This window comes from Dermacentor andersoni, chromosome 4 (assembly GCF_023375885.2).
Source record: "Dermacentor andersoni chromosome 4, qqDerAnde1_hic_scaffold, whole genome shotgun sequence".
Taxonomy (NCBI): domain Eukaryota; kingdom Metazoa; phylum Arthropoda; class Arachnida; order Ixodida; family Ixodidae; genus Dermacentor; species Dermacentor andersoni.
The window spans coordinates 82572331-82589743 of record NC_092817.1 but is presented as its reverse complement, the minus strand read 5'-3'; the positions used below and the strand labels follow the sequence as shown (position 1 = coordinate 82589743).

Here is a 17413-nt window from a genome sequence, read left to right as displayed (position 1 = left end):
GGGTTGTAGGGAGAATTACTGTTTCACGAAACTCCCGCACCCGGCGTACAGCAGGGGCATATTTACGTACTATAAAGTTCCGATCCATCCGTTCGCAGAGGTATACGACATGGTCAATGTGCTCACCCTCATTAAAAGGCGGTGGGTCGAGTGTCGTCAAGTGGACACGTGCTTGAGTAGATGCGAGTCTAAGAAGAATATCCAACGGTGCGCGATTCGCCGAGGTACACTACTGTTTGAAGGTGCGACTCATAGTAAAAGGGCTTTGGGTATAGACTGTACTCGAACTGGACAACCTCGTTTTATATTAAACTATTTTGCACCTACAGCTCAGCGAGGGACACTTCGCGGGATCTAGGGTTACGTGATCCTGGCAGGAGTTAAACAGGTTGTCACGTAATGAAACGTGCAAGGGCGCGCACACACGCACGCAAAAAAAAAAAAAGAAACATTGCCATGACGTCCACGGTATTTGAACTCGGTGCCAACAATGGGGCTGGTGAAACTATTCCTACCGCTCAAGCGTTCATCGCGCCGTCGAAATGTTCCAAACACGTGTCTTTGCTTTTACAGCATACATACTAGCGGGAACGTGGCCATATTGGTTAGGGCAAGTTAAATGTGTGGAAATGCCATTTACAGTATTCCGCCTACAATCCGGTCCATCGGGATATGTAGGAAGGTCATTTGTAGGCAACGAAGACTTTGTTGTACTGAAATAAACTTTCCACGCAGCTCGTCGAAATAACCGTGGCGGTGAAAAACCCGAGGAAATAAATACTTGCACGGCGCATCTTTGCACTGTGCCGAAATGGAACGCTGGAAAAGCAAAGGTGAGGAGCCGCGATTGTGACGAGCTGCGTTAGCTATGGCGATCTTTGTTTTTCGCTTGATGCTAAGTTTCTCAGATTCTTGCTTATGTGGGATAACTTCGAGCGTTTAGTGGAAATCTCCGTGTTCTCTTAGGATTAAGTAATCGACGCATCGGCGATAATACCGACCTCTGAAGGCAGTACGACTAAGGCGTTAAAGATGAGCACCAAATCACTACGCCCTTCAACACTAACGTAGTCAGCCTTAAAATAATGTTATAAAGCTCAATACAATATCAGTCCAGACCGGCAAAGTATACGTTAAAAAGCCCATTTTCATTTATTGAATGGGGGGAGGGGGGGGGGGGTACCCGCTTATAACCGGAGAAATTCAAGCTCGCGAACATGAATTGCGCGCTGTGGTAGCGTCGGCCCGTCACTGCAACGTCACGAATTTCAATGTGTATTATCCCTTTCGGACTATTAGGCAAAAAAAGGAAAGGAAAGAAAAATGAAACTAATGAAACTTATTTGTTTGAGACTGGGACGTTGTTAATATGGAGTTCAATGTAAACATTTTTTGATAATCATTTAACTAGCACCCCCGATGCTATTTGGACGACGTAAAATTCCGCCATATTGTCTGTGATTGTACGATGAGACTGCTATGCCTTCTCCGACTGGCTCAAAACGCCAAGATGGCGGAATAATGCGACAACAGGGCGGAACGTTACGGCGACCTGGTACTGGAGCTTGCAGGCGGCGAATAGCACGCGCCTTTGGTTCTAGCGTCTCATCTGGCTGGTCAAGCCTAATCTCTCAGAATAGGAGCTTGCAATTTCAGAAACACACTTCACCAATACAAGTTCATAATAGTCCCCTTTAGCGCCCCGTTAACAGACTACGTTGGCAGTCTTAACACATGACTACTCGCGTCGCACGTCAGTCATGAAAAATGATGATTTTCAACGACCACAGGAAGGTGCGTTCAGCAACGACTGATTGCGAGGGCCCAGGACGCGGCCCGAGCTCAAGGCATTCTGGAATGAGGACGCCTCTCCAAAGCTGCATTTACCTAATAAAAATGTTTATCCTCTCTCTCTCTCTCTCCGCAAAGACGGCCAAGGAATGCGCGCGCACGTGCCTTCCTAACGGCCTTTTCCGTAGATTCACCGTTTTGACTGGGGGAAAAAACCACCGGTATCTCCCTTTCTTTCCACTTCGGCAGTAACAAAGCCACAAACATACTATGTCGCCTGTCCTTTCTCTGGATAAACAGCGCCGCTCTTCCACCCTTTCTTGCACTCTCACGCGACAGGCAGTGCAGGGCATACGACCTCGACGTCCGTGAGGCTCCTCGTCACTTTGCATGCACCGCAATGTAGGTCAGGCGGCGGGCGGCTTATCAGCGTCACAAGGGCTGACCTTGGCGGGCAGGCCTCCGAGCTCACTCTATTAATAATATTTGTGCGCGAACGATTAAAGCAGGTTAACGGCAAAACGAGTTCCCTGGAAAACTACAAAGTGCAATGCGGTGACCCCGCGTTCGCTTTCGACGGTGGAAAAAGGAAAACAGGCACAGCAGAACGCATGCCCTTCAGTAACGGATGCGTAACGGCGCACCTCAGGATGAGGCTCTCAGCCATAGCGTTGAACGCAGTCTAAACACGTCTCTTAAGCTACGTGTCCGCTAAACCACAGCGGGCTGCACTGACTGTCACAGGGACCTGTAACAGCTATTCACAGGAGAAACAGATTGCTTAATTAATGCCCAATGATTCAGCCACACTTGCCAATTACGATTTCGGACGGTATAGGAAAACTACGGAAGAGAAAAAAGGCGACGAACTATTTTTCTTTTGTAAAATAAGCGCGCTATACCACGAGAACTGTAGGCAATACCACGAGAACTGTAGTCTGGTCAAGGCCTCTCATAAGTCTTACGGCAGCCCGTGCGTGCTTTCAGTCGGGTCAGAAATCCCGGACGCAGCACGCAAATCAATGGCAAATCGTGCCAGGCTCTGACATCGCCGTCAGAAGGGACGGCAGGCAATCAGCGAGAAGAGGAGAGCTGTTTGCGAGAGCGCGCGCCACAGCTGCGACTTCGCACGAACTCATCGGAACGTTTTCGCGTCACGCGATACTAAATCATTATGCCACGGTCTTCAGACCACAAGCGGGAGTTACACGAAAGCCTCCACGTTCCCCTTCATTGCACGCCATTGGCCTACCTTCTACTTTTACTTAATGGTCATCGAAGCACGAGATTAAAATGACTTTCAGATGACCTACCTGGTGCGTATATGACATGATTGAACATTCATACTCGGCACGAAACAATGGTAGATACGCGACAAGCGCTACTGCGAACTGTTTCTTCAACAAAGTCGTTATGAAACATATATGATACGCGCATGCGCAGTTGAGATAACGGAAAACAAGAAATAATGATTTGACTATCTGTTATACACCTTGAGGAATATGATTTACTTCGCCTACAAAGAAATAGAAACAAGCACTTGTCCCGTGACGTGTCTATCTTTTTCGCGCCGTGTCTGCTTTGTTGCGCTCTTTAATCATGTCACAAACATGAGAGCTTTGTCTATTAAGCAGCCTGCTATCCCAATATTCTAGCTAAATACATCTTCACCCGAAAACTAAATCAAGGCAGTAAATTTCTAAAAAAGAATAATACAAACGCGGCCTACTCGGCACGCAGTCTTCCTGGGGAGTTAGCCACAATTCAGCTATTACAAGCTCAGTCTTAAAATTTTGTAACTCATCAGCAAAGTTGCATCCCAAAGTAAAACTCCCATCTACTGATTACATTTCTTACCCTATACGTTCGACATAAGGGAGAAAAAATTGGGAGAACGGTGCTGGTATGTGCAGCGTATAGTTGCGATATTTCTGGCTTTCTTGAATTCCTGTTTCACTCCAACTTGAAATCTTGTTGAAGTCAGTGGCGAACCCTTTCCCCAAGACAAGCCAGTGATAGATGACCACGCCTCGGCCCCCACTCCCACACCCTTCACGGCAGGTATGCTTTTCAATCATGCAGCGCTTAGTTTCCACAGGAATTTCAAAATCGGGCTTGTGGGTTGGTCTCATGGATTTCTCTGCTCGTTCTTGAAGTTATTTTGAGGCCGTGCGAATCTTGTTCAGCCGAATCGCCCGATTTGATGGTTGGCCGATCGGTAGAGAAAAGTATCGACTTTGTCGCTCGGTCGCGTTAAGCGTCCCATGCAGTATCGTAGACCAGCAACACCTTGGGCAATGAGGGATAACGTAGTGAACGGCTACGGTATCGCTCACTTAAATTTATTTTGGAACCGAAATGAGGCGCTATTGCTAAAGTGCGTGTCGTGGTATAGGCAGACGGTCATCAGGCCAGCAAACAAGCCACTGCTGTATTCGCGAGCGAGCCCGGCTCGAGCAGCGCGAGCATGGCGCAGAAGCGCGTCCTAGGGGAGCTGAAGGACGAGGAAGACCACGGCGCCAATTAACGTGCACATAAGCAAGAATGTCCATTCAACCGCACTTCAAGTGATTGCCAACAATGTTTCTTTTTTTTTATTTTTAACCACAGACTGACCGTAACATTACTGAGGTGTGCCAGTTATCAGCATCGGGTGAACAAAGGGTCTTTGCCAGGCCAACAAGGCAAGCAGTTGTCACCATGACGAAGACAAGTTACCTTGTCGAAGCGTCGGCTCAAGGCAGACGCACCCTTGCTTGCCCGCTGTTGATCATTTCAACTATCCATCTATCTGTGAGCATCTTGCTTCATGTGGCAAGTTTGCGCACGACTCAACCAAGGAATCAGCGAGCAAACGTTCAATCAATCTGCATGCTGTGGTGGCGGACACGTCGCCCCCGTGCGCTTCTGCGACTCAACGTAGCCGGTAGCCTAATCTCTTATTCTCTTCCTGCAAATCATGTTATCGATAAAACGAGTATCTGAATGCCTACCGGGCCTTCGAAGAGTGCCCACCACCCCCAAACTGGTCTAGAATTTGTGTCGCATGTAAGCGAGTACAAAAGTGCGCTGACCTTGCGTCGTGGCAACGCGGGCCGCAGCTTTACGGGATCGCTTCGTGGCGAAGACCGGTTGACGCAAGACGACGAAAAGCCGCTGACGCAACTGTTACACAAGACGCCCTTCGACGCCCGTGCTACAAAAACCCGGACATCCACGCGAAACTCGAGGGTCCAGCCTGCGTCGCAAGCACAAGGAAAATGACCCAGCCGTCTGGGCGCGCATGCGGTCAAACGTACCCGCAGCAGCCCGCTTTCCTTGTATATAGGAATGCAGCTGTTTCCAGGCGTTGACAGGAAAGCAGCAGACTAGCTAAGCAGGCGCTCCGATCGTTTGCGAGGTTACCTTGAGCATGAATGGATCGCGTAGGAAAAACATACACGCGCTGTGTTCGCCAGTACACGCGCGGTTTGCGGTGAACAGGGAAACCCGCGACATTTATCACGATATGTGTGTCGCAGAGAACGGTTCCATCGCCAGCACGAAAGCGGAATGTTGCACTGCGCTAACACTGTCTACTACGCCAATAAAACTGAGAATCGTCGCGTTCAAGTAATAAATCTGGATCTTGCTCGCGAGAGTGCGCGCATAAGAGAAGAAGCTATCTGAACATTTCCCGCCCTCACATATCTATAGCAGTCTTTCAAATAGGCTTACCACGGATCGCCTTTTCCCGCTTGTTTGTGATGACACTTATGACACGCCGTACCGTGCCGTAACTAAACCCAGCGCGAACCCGTTTCCAGTAAAGATACGGCGACACCCAATCGCACCACAGTGAGCACCTCACCTGCGTTCGCCCCGCTGCAGGGGCGCCCTGTACAGCTCCCAGAGCGCGGCGGACGACGCCGCCTCATCCTCGGAAGATGCTGCGCCGCGTTGCAGCGACGGCGCCAAGTCCTGGCTCGGCTTGGACCACAGCTGTTCCGAGGCGGAGGGCGTGAAAGACACCGGCCTGGAACGTCGCAGCAGGTCCGCCAGGGACTGCGCGAGTCGCCGGCTGCCCACGATCCTGGTACGGGTGCCCATCGACGGTCACGAACGGCCTACCCGCGGCGGCGGCGAAGAGAAGCGAGCAGAGCCGCGAACAGGTGCCCTCCCGTAACTTGGGCGATATCCCCCGCTAGACTACGGATGAAGCCGGTGTCACAATCCCATGTCGTCGCCGGCGCTCCGCGCGGGCCGGGAAGCTTTCCAGATAGTAGAGGAAGGGGACGACGTCATCCTATTCTGCCAGGGCACGCGCCATGCACTGCAGCGGTTGGTAGTGGAGGACGACACTCTTCTCGGCGGGGCTGGCGAGAAGCACGGCAAAAGCACGACCGTCGCCCGCGGCCGCGCTTTTGGCTTCCTCGACGAGAGCCAGCAAGCGAGAGAGAGCGTAGGGAGAAGGGCAGCTCACGTGTCCCTCTTGGGCTGCCTTGCGTGCCGTGCGCCGATTGCGGGCACGTGAACAGCGGCTGCTTGCGTGTCAGGCCGTAGCAGCGGCGGCGCAGGCGTATCGGCACCGGCTGCCTTTCTTTCTCTCCTCCCAGCTGCTGCCAGGCGAGATCGGTGCGGCGTAGCGAGGGTACGCGGCACGAAAGAGCGCAGGCCCTTCTCCGTGGTACGGATGCGAAGCGGAGGGGGTAGGCGAGAGCGCCGTACTTTCAGGCGAGTGCGCGAGACAAAGAATACGTCACGCATGCACGTGCCGCGGAATGAACACGTTCCGCCGGAGACACGAGACTTCCCAGCGAAGGCGACGGGACACATGGCAAGCGGGCCTGTTCTGCGGAGCACCGGAAGTGCCCGGATGCTTAACAGGAATTACGTATCCTGAGGCTCGGTGGGAAAACAACCGGCTAATTTGCTATTTAATGCACCGTAGCAGTTAGCAGCTGGCACTATCGTAACAACCATGGTCGATTGGGGCTCTTCCACTCGCAAAAGTGGAGGCCTTTGCATCTTTCCAAAATCCGGCAGACTGTATTGTTTCGACAGCAGACAACCTCGGGGTTCCCTGCACAAAGGAGACCCACACCGGCGTTCAGCAGAAAAATTGGTTTTCTTTCATTCATTGGACAGTAGTCACGTCCGCTTGGAGGGCTTGAACGAACAGAAAAAGTTCGGGTAGCGAGCAGCATGCGGCAGCTTCTTGCTTAGTCATTTGAGAAACCGACGGCCTTTCTGCTACTGTATTTGTTGAAATTATAAGGTATTGATTATTACATCCTCACCTGCATATTTTCTTAAAGGGACATAGAAAAGCAACCTTCTTTTCGCGCAATATATTTGTTCAAGATCCAATTTTCGTTACTTTCACATGAAAAGGTTGGTAAAGTTAGGCAGGGAAACTCAAGGGCAAGTATTAAAATATTAAATTTAGCGTCCTAATTGCAGTATTGACGCCAGGTATTTCGGTGTATTTTCGCGTGTTTTGGTCGTTTTCGTTCGTAAAAAAATATCGGAACCTATGTCCAGTATTTGGTTATTCTAGAATGGCCATGAAATCCTTGTCTATCAAGCTGTTATTAGACCGAGGAAACGCTGTACAGATATCATTACGTCACGAGGAGATAGTGCTAGAAGTTCAGCCCTGTGTATCGTTCTCTCTTATTTTCCTTACCTTCGCTCCCCCCTCACCCCCAAAGACGGAACTCACGGTAATGCTGGTGGTTCTGGTATTCCAAAAATGTAGTTTACCAGTCCAGTGCATCATACGTCCAGTATATTTTCAATGCGCGAAATTATTGAACGATATAAAGGGACATTAAAGAGAAATTATAAGTTAGGCTGTCATAGTAAATTACGCTTCTTCAACCACAAAGCAGACACCCTATATAATTCATCTTCATAGGAAGCTCAGTCAGCAACAAAACGCGAAAAAGAAAATGAAATTGCAATACATGAGACGAAGCCAACTTTAAGTTACCGCCTCAACTATCCGTGACGTCATGGATTTTGAGAGCGTCTTGTAGGGCGCAAGTAAATGTTTATCGGTTAAGAATAACTACGTTGTATTCTATTGACCAAAATTATCATGCTCAATATTCTTTACGCCAAGAAATAACTGATCTCAGAATAAGCACGTAACCCATGACTGCAGATATGACAAAAGAAACGGCGTCAGATATCGAAGTGCGCTTCTAGTAAATGGAAAAGCATATAACTGATATGCAATCCAGAGCAGCGAAAGTTGATCACCATGAAAACGCTGTCAAAATGTTTGAAAAATCTGTAGGTTCCCGAATTCATAAGGAAATAGATCTTGAAAATAGAAGCAGCTGCCGTAACTTAATACATGGTACCCCGAAAACGGCAATGCAACGGAAGCGGACCTTAAGCGGAAAGTAATTACCGAGACACTGCATAGTAAGTTTGGACTGCAATGCTCGTCCATTGGTCGCATTCATAGGCTCGACAAGGTAGGAAAATATTAGGTAGGAAAATCACCTGTCCATTTGGAATGATGCAAAGGACGACCGCGTAAAGGTTTCCAATAACCACACAGTTTCGAGTGCACCCTGTTACGTTTGGCGCGTTCGCCGAAGAGCAGAGCCGGGGTCATTGTGGCATCGGCGTCAAACGACATTACACTTGCTCAGCGTGGACATCGAGATACCGACAAATTCGACATTCCTGTAGGAGGCCGCGTTTTTGTTATACCTAAGCGGCTTTCCCGTGACATCGCCAAGAAGACGTCTACGGAGACACGTGTTATTCAAGGTGTGGGCGAAGAAGCGGTGCGCATGCGTGTTCAGCAAGTTTCCCAAGTCGACCGCACCCAAGACGTAGCTAATAACTAAAGCCAAGTATTGCGCGTCATGCCAACCCATCAAGGCAGTCAAGAAGTGGTTGGGAATTTCGAGGAGCGGCTTTCGTTCTGGCGGCTTGCGTCGGTCAGCTATCCCAATTTTACCCGATTTTAACACCCCGAATATGGTTCACGAGAATCGGGTCAAACACGATTCCTCCCCGAATGGACCTCTCCGGGCGCCCCGCGAAATATCACAAACGGGCGTGTTGTCACCCTGCTACTTCGATAGTAGATATTGCTTTCTAGCGCTGCACATTTTTATCCTCGCTTTCTCGACAGGTCGCCGTGAGTTCGTATGTGCACAACCCCCCCACCCCCCCACTTCCAAAAAAAGGCTTGCAAAGGAAAGGGGCAAACACGTTTCAGGCTGAGCACGCTGGGAGCACATGGCTGCCTATCAGGGAGTAACAAATTTAGGACGAAAAAAAAGCAAAGGAAGCGGCGCTTCGCCTACCGCAGATTAGTCTCGGATATGTGCACCTGCTTCCATGGCTTTCATGCGAAAAAAGCGGGTGACGAGTCGGTGGGGGAGGGATTGAGCGATGAAGATGTTCCGTGCACGGGTTTTTTACCAGCGAGGGCCCCAATGCCTATTATCACTTTTCTTCAGTCAGCCTCCGTCACGGTGAGTTAAACGCGCTCGTAGGTCGGCCTCGTTGACAACTATGTAGCGTTCTGCATCCCCCGCGCTTCACGCAGCTTGTTTCCTCTTTCTGTTCCCCTTTCCCCCAACCCCAGTGTCGGGTAGCGAACCGGACGCTCGTCTGGTTGACCTCCCAGCCTTTCCTCTCTTTGCTATCTCTCTCGCTCTCTTATTGTGATATCCCCTTTCGACTGCCCACAAAAGAAGGGAAAGAAGCCACTGCAGGAACATTCTGTTTTGACAGGAACAGCAAGCTTCCGAGAATGGTGGCAACGTTCCGATTCGAAGAACTTCAAAAACGGGTCCCTATTTACTGGGAAGGGCGGGGGGAGCGAAAGACAAACCAGAGAATGTGACCAGCAAGGGATAGGAGGTTGGTCTCTTACGTTTTCCTACAGGTTTCCTCGACAAATTCGATGAACTGCCAACAAAGAACTCACCAGCCACCTGGAGAGAAGGAACTGGCCATGAAGTGAATCATGCATCTGAGTGGTTTAGAGTGCGAATTCTAACCAGTGAGACGCATGATCGCCATCGTCACTTCCCATTGCCAGGGACGACTGGTGAGCGCAAAGCCACCGTCGCGAACATACGGCTCCAGTACGCGGCACGGGAAAATTCAGCGTGGAGATGGGAAGAAAGCGAAAGGCACTGTATGACTGTAAATAAGAGCATGAGGATCTCCAGATCGTAACGGGAGACAGTGAAGGTAGCCACGCGTTGCCGAGATGGTCACCGATCCAGCGAAGAAGCCCTACGGTATGCGAAAATACTGTTGCGCATGCGCGAACACGGCTGTCACGAGCACTCTCTACATGGTTAGAACGAGAAGAAATGGGGTTAACCGAGGGGCCCGATTTTTATTAATCATACCATGAGAAGCCAACAAACACAGAAACCAAGGAAAACAGGGGGAATTACTTGTACTGACTGATTGAATTAAAGAAATGATAAATTATTGGCAATGAAAGTAGATGAAAAACAACTTGCCGCAAGTGGGGAACGATCCCACGTCTTCGCATTACGCGTTAACATGGTTAGGTACGAGAAGCAGACGAACAACCAACACAGCCCTAGCGTGCCTTGAAGCGCCGGTTTACGGTGGGTTTGACCACGGTATTTTCGTGAAAAGGCTGGCTAGTTGCGTTGCTTATTGTGCACAAATTGCTTCACTAGCAAACAGAGCACAAGTTTATTTAGGTTTCCGTCCGAGAAGAGCTATCCGGCGAGGAAAGCAGCACGGATAAGCGACGGCCGGAGATGCCATCACAGCGCACAACTTGCTCGCTTCTCGCAGAGCCGGTTCTCATCGCGCTCCTTGCGGCTACTGAATTCTCATATGCCAGCCCCGCGAGGATATATCGGCCTGTAAGATACAGATGCCCTTAAACGTGGCCGCAATTTGCCGGAATATGGAAAGCTCACGATGGACGGGGACGGACAGCGCTTGCGAAAGCGCAGTGGTGTCACTCAGTTGTCGCTGACATGTAATTATACTAAGTATTGTAAAGTGATGTGGAAAGTGCGCCTCAAGTGACAATCAACGCCCAGTACTACGCCACTGAAGGGATCGAAACACGCCATCCGAGGGTATAGTTGGTGACGCCGACGGGCAGCGCGGAGCGACCACCGTGCGACGGAGTTCGCCTGGTTTGCTCTTTTCTGCCGACGGTGCACAGATATCCAAATGTATTGTTCATTTAACCTCATGATATTCGTGCATGCGTTAAAGAGTTCGCAAAAAAGAAGAAAGCCACATTCAAGTGCTAGCAGAAGCTTCTTCGTAACCGGCGACACCCACGGCCAGCGAGCAAGGCCTAGCGTCTTCATCGGTGGCAGTTAGTGGATATACAGTCGAGAGAACGGCGCGCCCGTTTGAAACTTTCCCGTATTTACCTTACGCGAAAAATGGCTGTCGTAATAAGACAAACAGCTCCGCGAAACGTTGCTTTGTTGCACATGGGCCCATATTAGTACGGTAAACTCTCCTGAACGTAGCATCACCCTAGGTGCGCTGACTTTGTCGGCAGCCGCTGATCGCTCGAATGGCATACGCCAGCTCCCGATTGTCGAAGCAGCAGCCGACGGCGCTTAAAATGCCGCGAGTCATAAAGCGTTTATTTTCGTAAGCATTTTAGCGTCTGGGCAATTTTGTCGCGGTTAAACGAACTTAGAGTTGGTTCTCTCTATATTGTCACGTGGTAGTGACGGTGAAGAAGGCAGCAAAACTTTGATTAACGAAACTAGCGTTTTATTGGGCGAACTTGTGCCCTCAAAAGCAGGCTACACTCAAAGAACGAGAGCGGCGAATATACTCGGCGATCGTCGAAAATCTGATGAGCGGGTCAAGCGCGTCGGCTTTTATACATCAGTCGTCGAATGTTCCAGAGTAATCGCTGAGACCCGCGTGCCTTCCACAAAGTTCTACATTATTCGCATCGCGCACACATGCACTCAGATTACACAAGGTTCGGTCACAGACAGCGGATGGAACCATCGATAACATTCCAGAAACTTCCGATACATGCAGGCGCGTCCTGCGCTGTGCGATAACATTTGTTAGGCGGTGAAACGTGTCGCCCGGTAAAGACAAGTACACGTGTCAATATTCTGTCGGCAGCAAAGGGCAAATAACGCGAGCTGCCTTGCACAGTGGTCGCTGCGCACGGCCAGTCTGCGAAACCAAGTGTGGACACTCGGCGACACATCGGCAGTGTGTTTCGGCGACGTGCATGTCGCTCGCATCAGTCCCGTGCTGGCATCAGCAGCCTCCAAATATACAATATCTTTAACGTAATCTTCCTTCATTGCCGAGCCTCGATGAGCCTGCATGGCGCCTGGCGAACAATTTTAATGGTACGCTTCGAGAAGCCGGATGTTCATGTCATGTACTTGCTACGTTGCAAGCTTGCTCGCAGTGACCGCACATAAGACGCTCGCTGCATCTTAACAGTTATGACGCACGAAGGCCGCCGTTTCACTCGTGAGCAAGACTATTTTTACTTCTGGAAAGAGCAACGTGCAGCGGATATCAGCGAGCTGAGCGCGTGCTTGGTTCTCGCGTCCAACCACGATACGTACACGCTGCAGCTGGCAAATCGGACACTCGAAGCTTATCGCTCCACTCAGCGATCCTATATCGAGCTTTGGAGCCAACGTGGCAAAAGCTCCGGGCTGTTCATGCCCGCGGTGCCAGTTTAGCAACATATGTTTGTCTTATCTCCACCGAACAATGATGTTTTTTGTGCCTATAGTGTCACCTAAGACCAGCCTGAGTTCCCTGCATTGGAACACGAGTGCCTGATAAAGGCAGGCGCGTATCTTTAAATGGTACACGCACGACCTCTGTATGCCGCGATATACGTGGCCTTGACCGCAGAGTACAAGCCGGATTCTCGTGTTTACGTTTCAGTATGGTAAATTGCATGCTAGTAATAAACGAACGTTCGTGCGGCATTACCATATACCAGACGCGCGAGTGAGTTCGAGCAAGGCAAAACTGTCACCTCTGGTGATTCTGCTGATTGCAGCTGAGAGCGACGAGCGCACTGTTACATTTTTTAAATGTCAACATACCTTCGCAAGCGTCTGTAGCCTTAAATGGTGTTCGTAGTGCTAAAAGTGATACTGTACTGTGATAGTCTGCAGTAATAGTGACCGTCCGTGATTGTCTGTCTGTGCTCCTTTTCTTTCTCTCTCTCTAGCTACTATACCGTCTCTCTACCTCCTTTCTCTCCCCAGCGCAGGGTAGCACAAACCGGGCTTTCCCTTCGGATTAACTTCCCTGCGCTTCCCACTTCTGCCGTGTCGTCTCTCTCTCTCGTTGTGAGTGAGTCTCGGTGAGTTCCGTTTATTTTGCCGACCTGCGTTGTTGACGTCCCGCGGCTGTAGTTACCGTACTTGCCTGTACTAATTGCAAATACGCAACGCAGTGTAGCATGCAAGCGGTAAAGATGAGAGTAAATTCGGCGCCGCAGCGACGACAGAGAAACAAGACCGCTCGTCAATATCAGTTCACTAGAACAACATGATCGACTTGGTGCAGCCCGATGAGGAAATGCCGCCAGGAGGCCCTGGCGCAGCCCGCCGAGCGGCGGTTGTGCTGCGGCGCTGCGGTCGCCACTGGAACCTTTTTAAAGGGAAGCTTTCTTTGCCTCTTCCTTCGACTTTCCCACTGCTGCTGCTGCTGTGGGCTGCTGTTGCGCACACCGCGTCGGGGGTTGGTTCAGGGCGTGTATGTAGATTACAGTTGCGAGTAAGAGAGGAAAGGCAGCGGGAGAAACTCGTTCGCACCCCACCGCGTCGAATGTGCACAATGTCCACTAGAGCGCCTTGGCCGTGGCCACATTAGCCGCTTGATAGCTGTGATTATCCGTGACATCTGCGTGGCGCAGCTGAATGGGCCAATAAAGAGAACAGACTGAAGCTGAGAGAAATTCCGGGGAAAAGCGTGCGTAATGTAAGCTTTCGGACACTTGTTCAAAATGCACGCTCAATTTTTTCTTTATTTTTTTCTCTCTGATCGTTATCGAAACAAAAAGTACGTGTTCCCGGTTATGAGGAATAGTAGTTATATTGTGCTATAAGCATTGTTTGTATCGTGCAGGGCTTTATTTACTGTATGTAATGTTAATGTATACTATTTTAGCTGGTTACTGCGGGCTCAGAGTCATGCGCTGCCTAGCGGCACAATTCCTAGAACGCTTACAAAACGTGACGTGTCAAACTGTCACCATATTGTCTTCTTTCTTTTCAAAAATAAATGCTGTATTACAGGCAATTAAAGGAGGTTGCCCTTTTAAATTATACCACATCCACTATACAAGGTGTGCGTTAAAGAATAGGAGAGAGTGGGAAAAGGAAAAATGAAAGTTGAGAGGGGGAAACGGAGGTTGGGTGTGGGGAGGGGGGTAGACACGCCGAACAGCCGCACCGGGGGCCGGGAAGACGAGTGACACCACTGGTAGGAAGTTACCGCCCGTGTCGTTGTTCCTGTTTCTTTCGCAGCCCTCGTTTTTCTTTAGCGGTAAACGTGTCACGCAGCAAATACCAACTATGCCAAGTTCAATTTCTTCTAAATGAGAAGGTCGCTATTCAAGCCGTTACGGTGAGAGGCAAACGCTACAGTAGGCACATTGCATTTGGCCGTGGTCAACCTGCTGATTTTTGTCACCCGAATTTCGCCGACAGTGGTCTCCGTTGCGTAGGCGACCCTATCATAATGCACCAAAGCTTAGAATGCGCCGATGTCAACTGTCCGCCAATGGCGGTGCCGGCAGAATCTTACTATAGGGAGACAGTCAGATTTTGATGTAAGAATGCATCGACAGAACAGTTGTATCTGGACGCGGCTGCAGTGCAGTTTTCTGCCGCTGATTCCTACACGTTCTTCCCGCTCTTTGGTGTGTTTTACCCATTTTTCAAAAAATACATTTTGTTATGCATTAATATACGTTATTACCTAAATAAATCACCATGTCACCAGGTGCGTAAACTGTAGTTAATGAATTTATACGCATTACTGGTCATGCGTTTACAGAGTATCGATATCAATGAGGTCAGCTCTGCCTTTTTTTTTTTATTTCCTGTGTAAAGGTTCCGTGTTCCCACTGCTAGTGGGAACACGGAGCCCAAGGCATCGCTCCGCAAAGTATTGCGGCGCAGGCGCAATCTAAGCAATTGGAGGAAAGCCCGGGGAGTCGTGTGCTAAGGCTCCACGAGGCGCCGGTGGTGGCGCTTTGCGGAGCGCTGCTGCAGGCTGTTCCCGCTAGCAGTAGCCGCGCATGTACACCACGCTATGTGGAACAGCCGAATGAAAGGAAACTTTGAAGCTTTGTAGGTGTTTAACTAAACAGTCCTTCAGATTTGTGTCAGTAAGGTGTGGAGAATAGAGGATAGCGTACCATGTCTACCTGCGCTTTACGTTTATTTTAAACGCTATAGCGTTAAGGGCCCGCGTCGCAGAAAATCTGGCGTCGCCGTCCCGCGACCGGCGTCGACCGTCTTTTCGGCAGCAGTGATCTCGAAGCACGCATACCCAACCACTCTGTTATCGCCTAAGTTTCTCAGAGGCTGTCTTTCATTCTTACGAAGTTATTCCTGTGAATTTTGCGAGTGATAGCCCACAAACAAATGTCATGTAAGAGAAAACCACCGACAGCACATACCTTTTATGTTAGATCTCCTTAGAGTGAAATGCTAAAAGTGCGAAACAGTAACAGGAGATCGGCCCATGCAAGAGGCCGCGTTTATACCCGAAAGCTCGCCTTCGTGCCTAGCGTTCGGCGCCAGCGTTTCCGGGTAAACATTACGGTTACATAAGCTGCAGTTGCCGAGAAGCGCCAAAATCAAGTCAGACACCTTTGAATGCTATTGCGTTCCACTCTCAAAGGCGAAGCTTAAGCGTCCTCCAAATTTTAATCTTTCTTTTTTCGTCTCACTTGAGTAGCATCACGCAGGAACGGTCGAAAAAGAATTAGGTAAAACTTGGCGGTGCACTGCCGCGAACCTCCAAATCTGCTTTTCTTTCTCTCTCTCTCTCTCCCTTCATCTCGATATGTTGTCTGTAGAAGAGCGTGCAACGAGGCAGACAGGGAATACGGGCCAGGCAAGGCAGCTTCCCACATTCGTGCTAGAGAACGGGCGCAGGCGCAGAGAATGCGCCGTCATCCCCAAACTGGGGATAGGTGGCGCAAACACCGCCAAGCGATGCCATCGCCGAGGCCGCGTCGACCCTGCGCGACAACTGTGCCAGCGACGAGACGTTGGAGCGCCTCATTCTTCAGTGCCCGGCCCGTTCGGAAGAGAGAGCTCGGCTACATGAACACCTACAGACACTCGAGACACTCTTCATGTCTCAAGCGAAACGGGTTCTGTGGTGCAGCACAAATGTGCTGCTAAACGCTTTTCTTCCCTAATGAACCAAAGAACTGTCAGTGCCCCGAGTAGATTTAAGAAAATAAAGCTCGAAACTTTGAAAGAATGCACCACCTTTAATACCGAAAAACATAAGCAATAAGAATGTTGCGCCTTAGGTGTATAGGCGTTTGCGCAATATTTACCTTCGCGAAAGGTCACTCGCTGAAAACCAAAATGGTACCGTCGTCCACATCCTTCCACTGTCTTTTGAGTATTTTTCAAGACGAAGTGTTCCCCGAAAGTTTGTTCACATCGAGACATAAAAATAGCGTGCATATACTTCCTGAAGCAAAATTGCTGCTACCCTAAATCCAAGTAGTTCTTTCAGCACGACGATTAATCTCCAGTGATATCGAATATTTTTCTGATTACTAAGCACAGTATAATATAAAGTTTCCCGGGAGTTCGTTTGATAAAAAGAAGGAGAAAGAGAGAAAAAGAGATATAGAGAAGCTAAATTACACTATTTGATACATGCATATTTATATTAGAGCACCGTCCCGACCGATCATCGGCTCAGAAGGCATTGAAGGCACTTTTGTGTTTTCTCAGAACTTCTGGTTTGCTCGAGCGACTTTAACTGAAGTGCTGTCCGTACACGTACCTACACCTTCTCTCTCCCTTCTTTCTCTTCCCCTTCTCCCTTCCCCCAGTGTAGGGTAGCCAACCAGGCTATTGACTGGTTAACATCCCTGCCTTCCTGTATTCTTCTCTCTCTCTCTCTCTCTCTCTCTCTCTCTCTCTCTCTTGTTTTCATATATTTACCTTAAAGGCCCAGTTTAGGGATTGCATAGGGGAGAGGGGATAACTGATACACAAATAGTGACCCGCCGTGGTTGCTCAGTGGCTATGGTGTTAGGCTGCTTAGCACGAGGTCGCGGGATCGAATTACGGCCACGGCGGCTGCATTTCGGTGGGGGCGAGAACACCCGTGTAGATTTAGGTGCGCGTTAAAGAACCCCAGGTAATCGAAATTTCCGGAGCCCTCCACTACGTCGTGCCTCATAATCAGAAAGTTGTTTTGGCACGTCAAACCCCATAATTTAACACAAAAACTGGAAGTGAACAGACATGTGAGTCGAACATTCTAGGGGAAATCGTACATGCTATATACAACAAAGTTATCATCTGACAACATCATACAACAATAATTGCTAGTTTTGCTACATCATATAAACAATAATCTTACATAATACAACTTG

The 17413-nt window shown here is 49.5% G+C and overlaps 1 protein-coding gene across 2 annotated transcripts in view; it reads right to left on the bottom strand.

The window, feature by feature from the left end:
- The window catches only part of cu (NADP/NADPH phosphatase nocturnin), a 67498-nt gene that overhangs the window by 22226 nt on the left and 27859 nt on the right, over nt 1-17413 (bottom strand). Inside the window, exon 1 of one of the 2 annotated variants that reach the window (XM_050183321.2) lies at nt 5642-6231. The exons of the other annotated variant lie outside the window; for it this stretch is intronic. Coding sequence (XP_050039278.1) covers nt 5642-5880 — 239 coding nt within the window. The 5' untranslated portion in view covers nt 5881-6231. Of the gene's footprint in view, nt 1-5641; nt 6232-17413 lie in introns of those variants that run through there. 2 annotated transcript variants of the gene reach the window in all.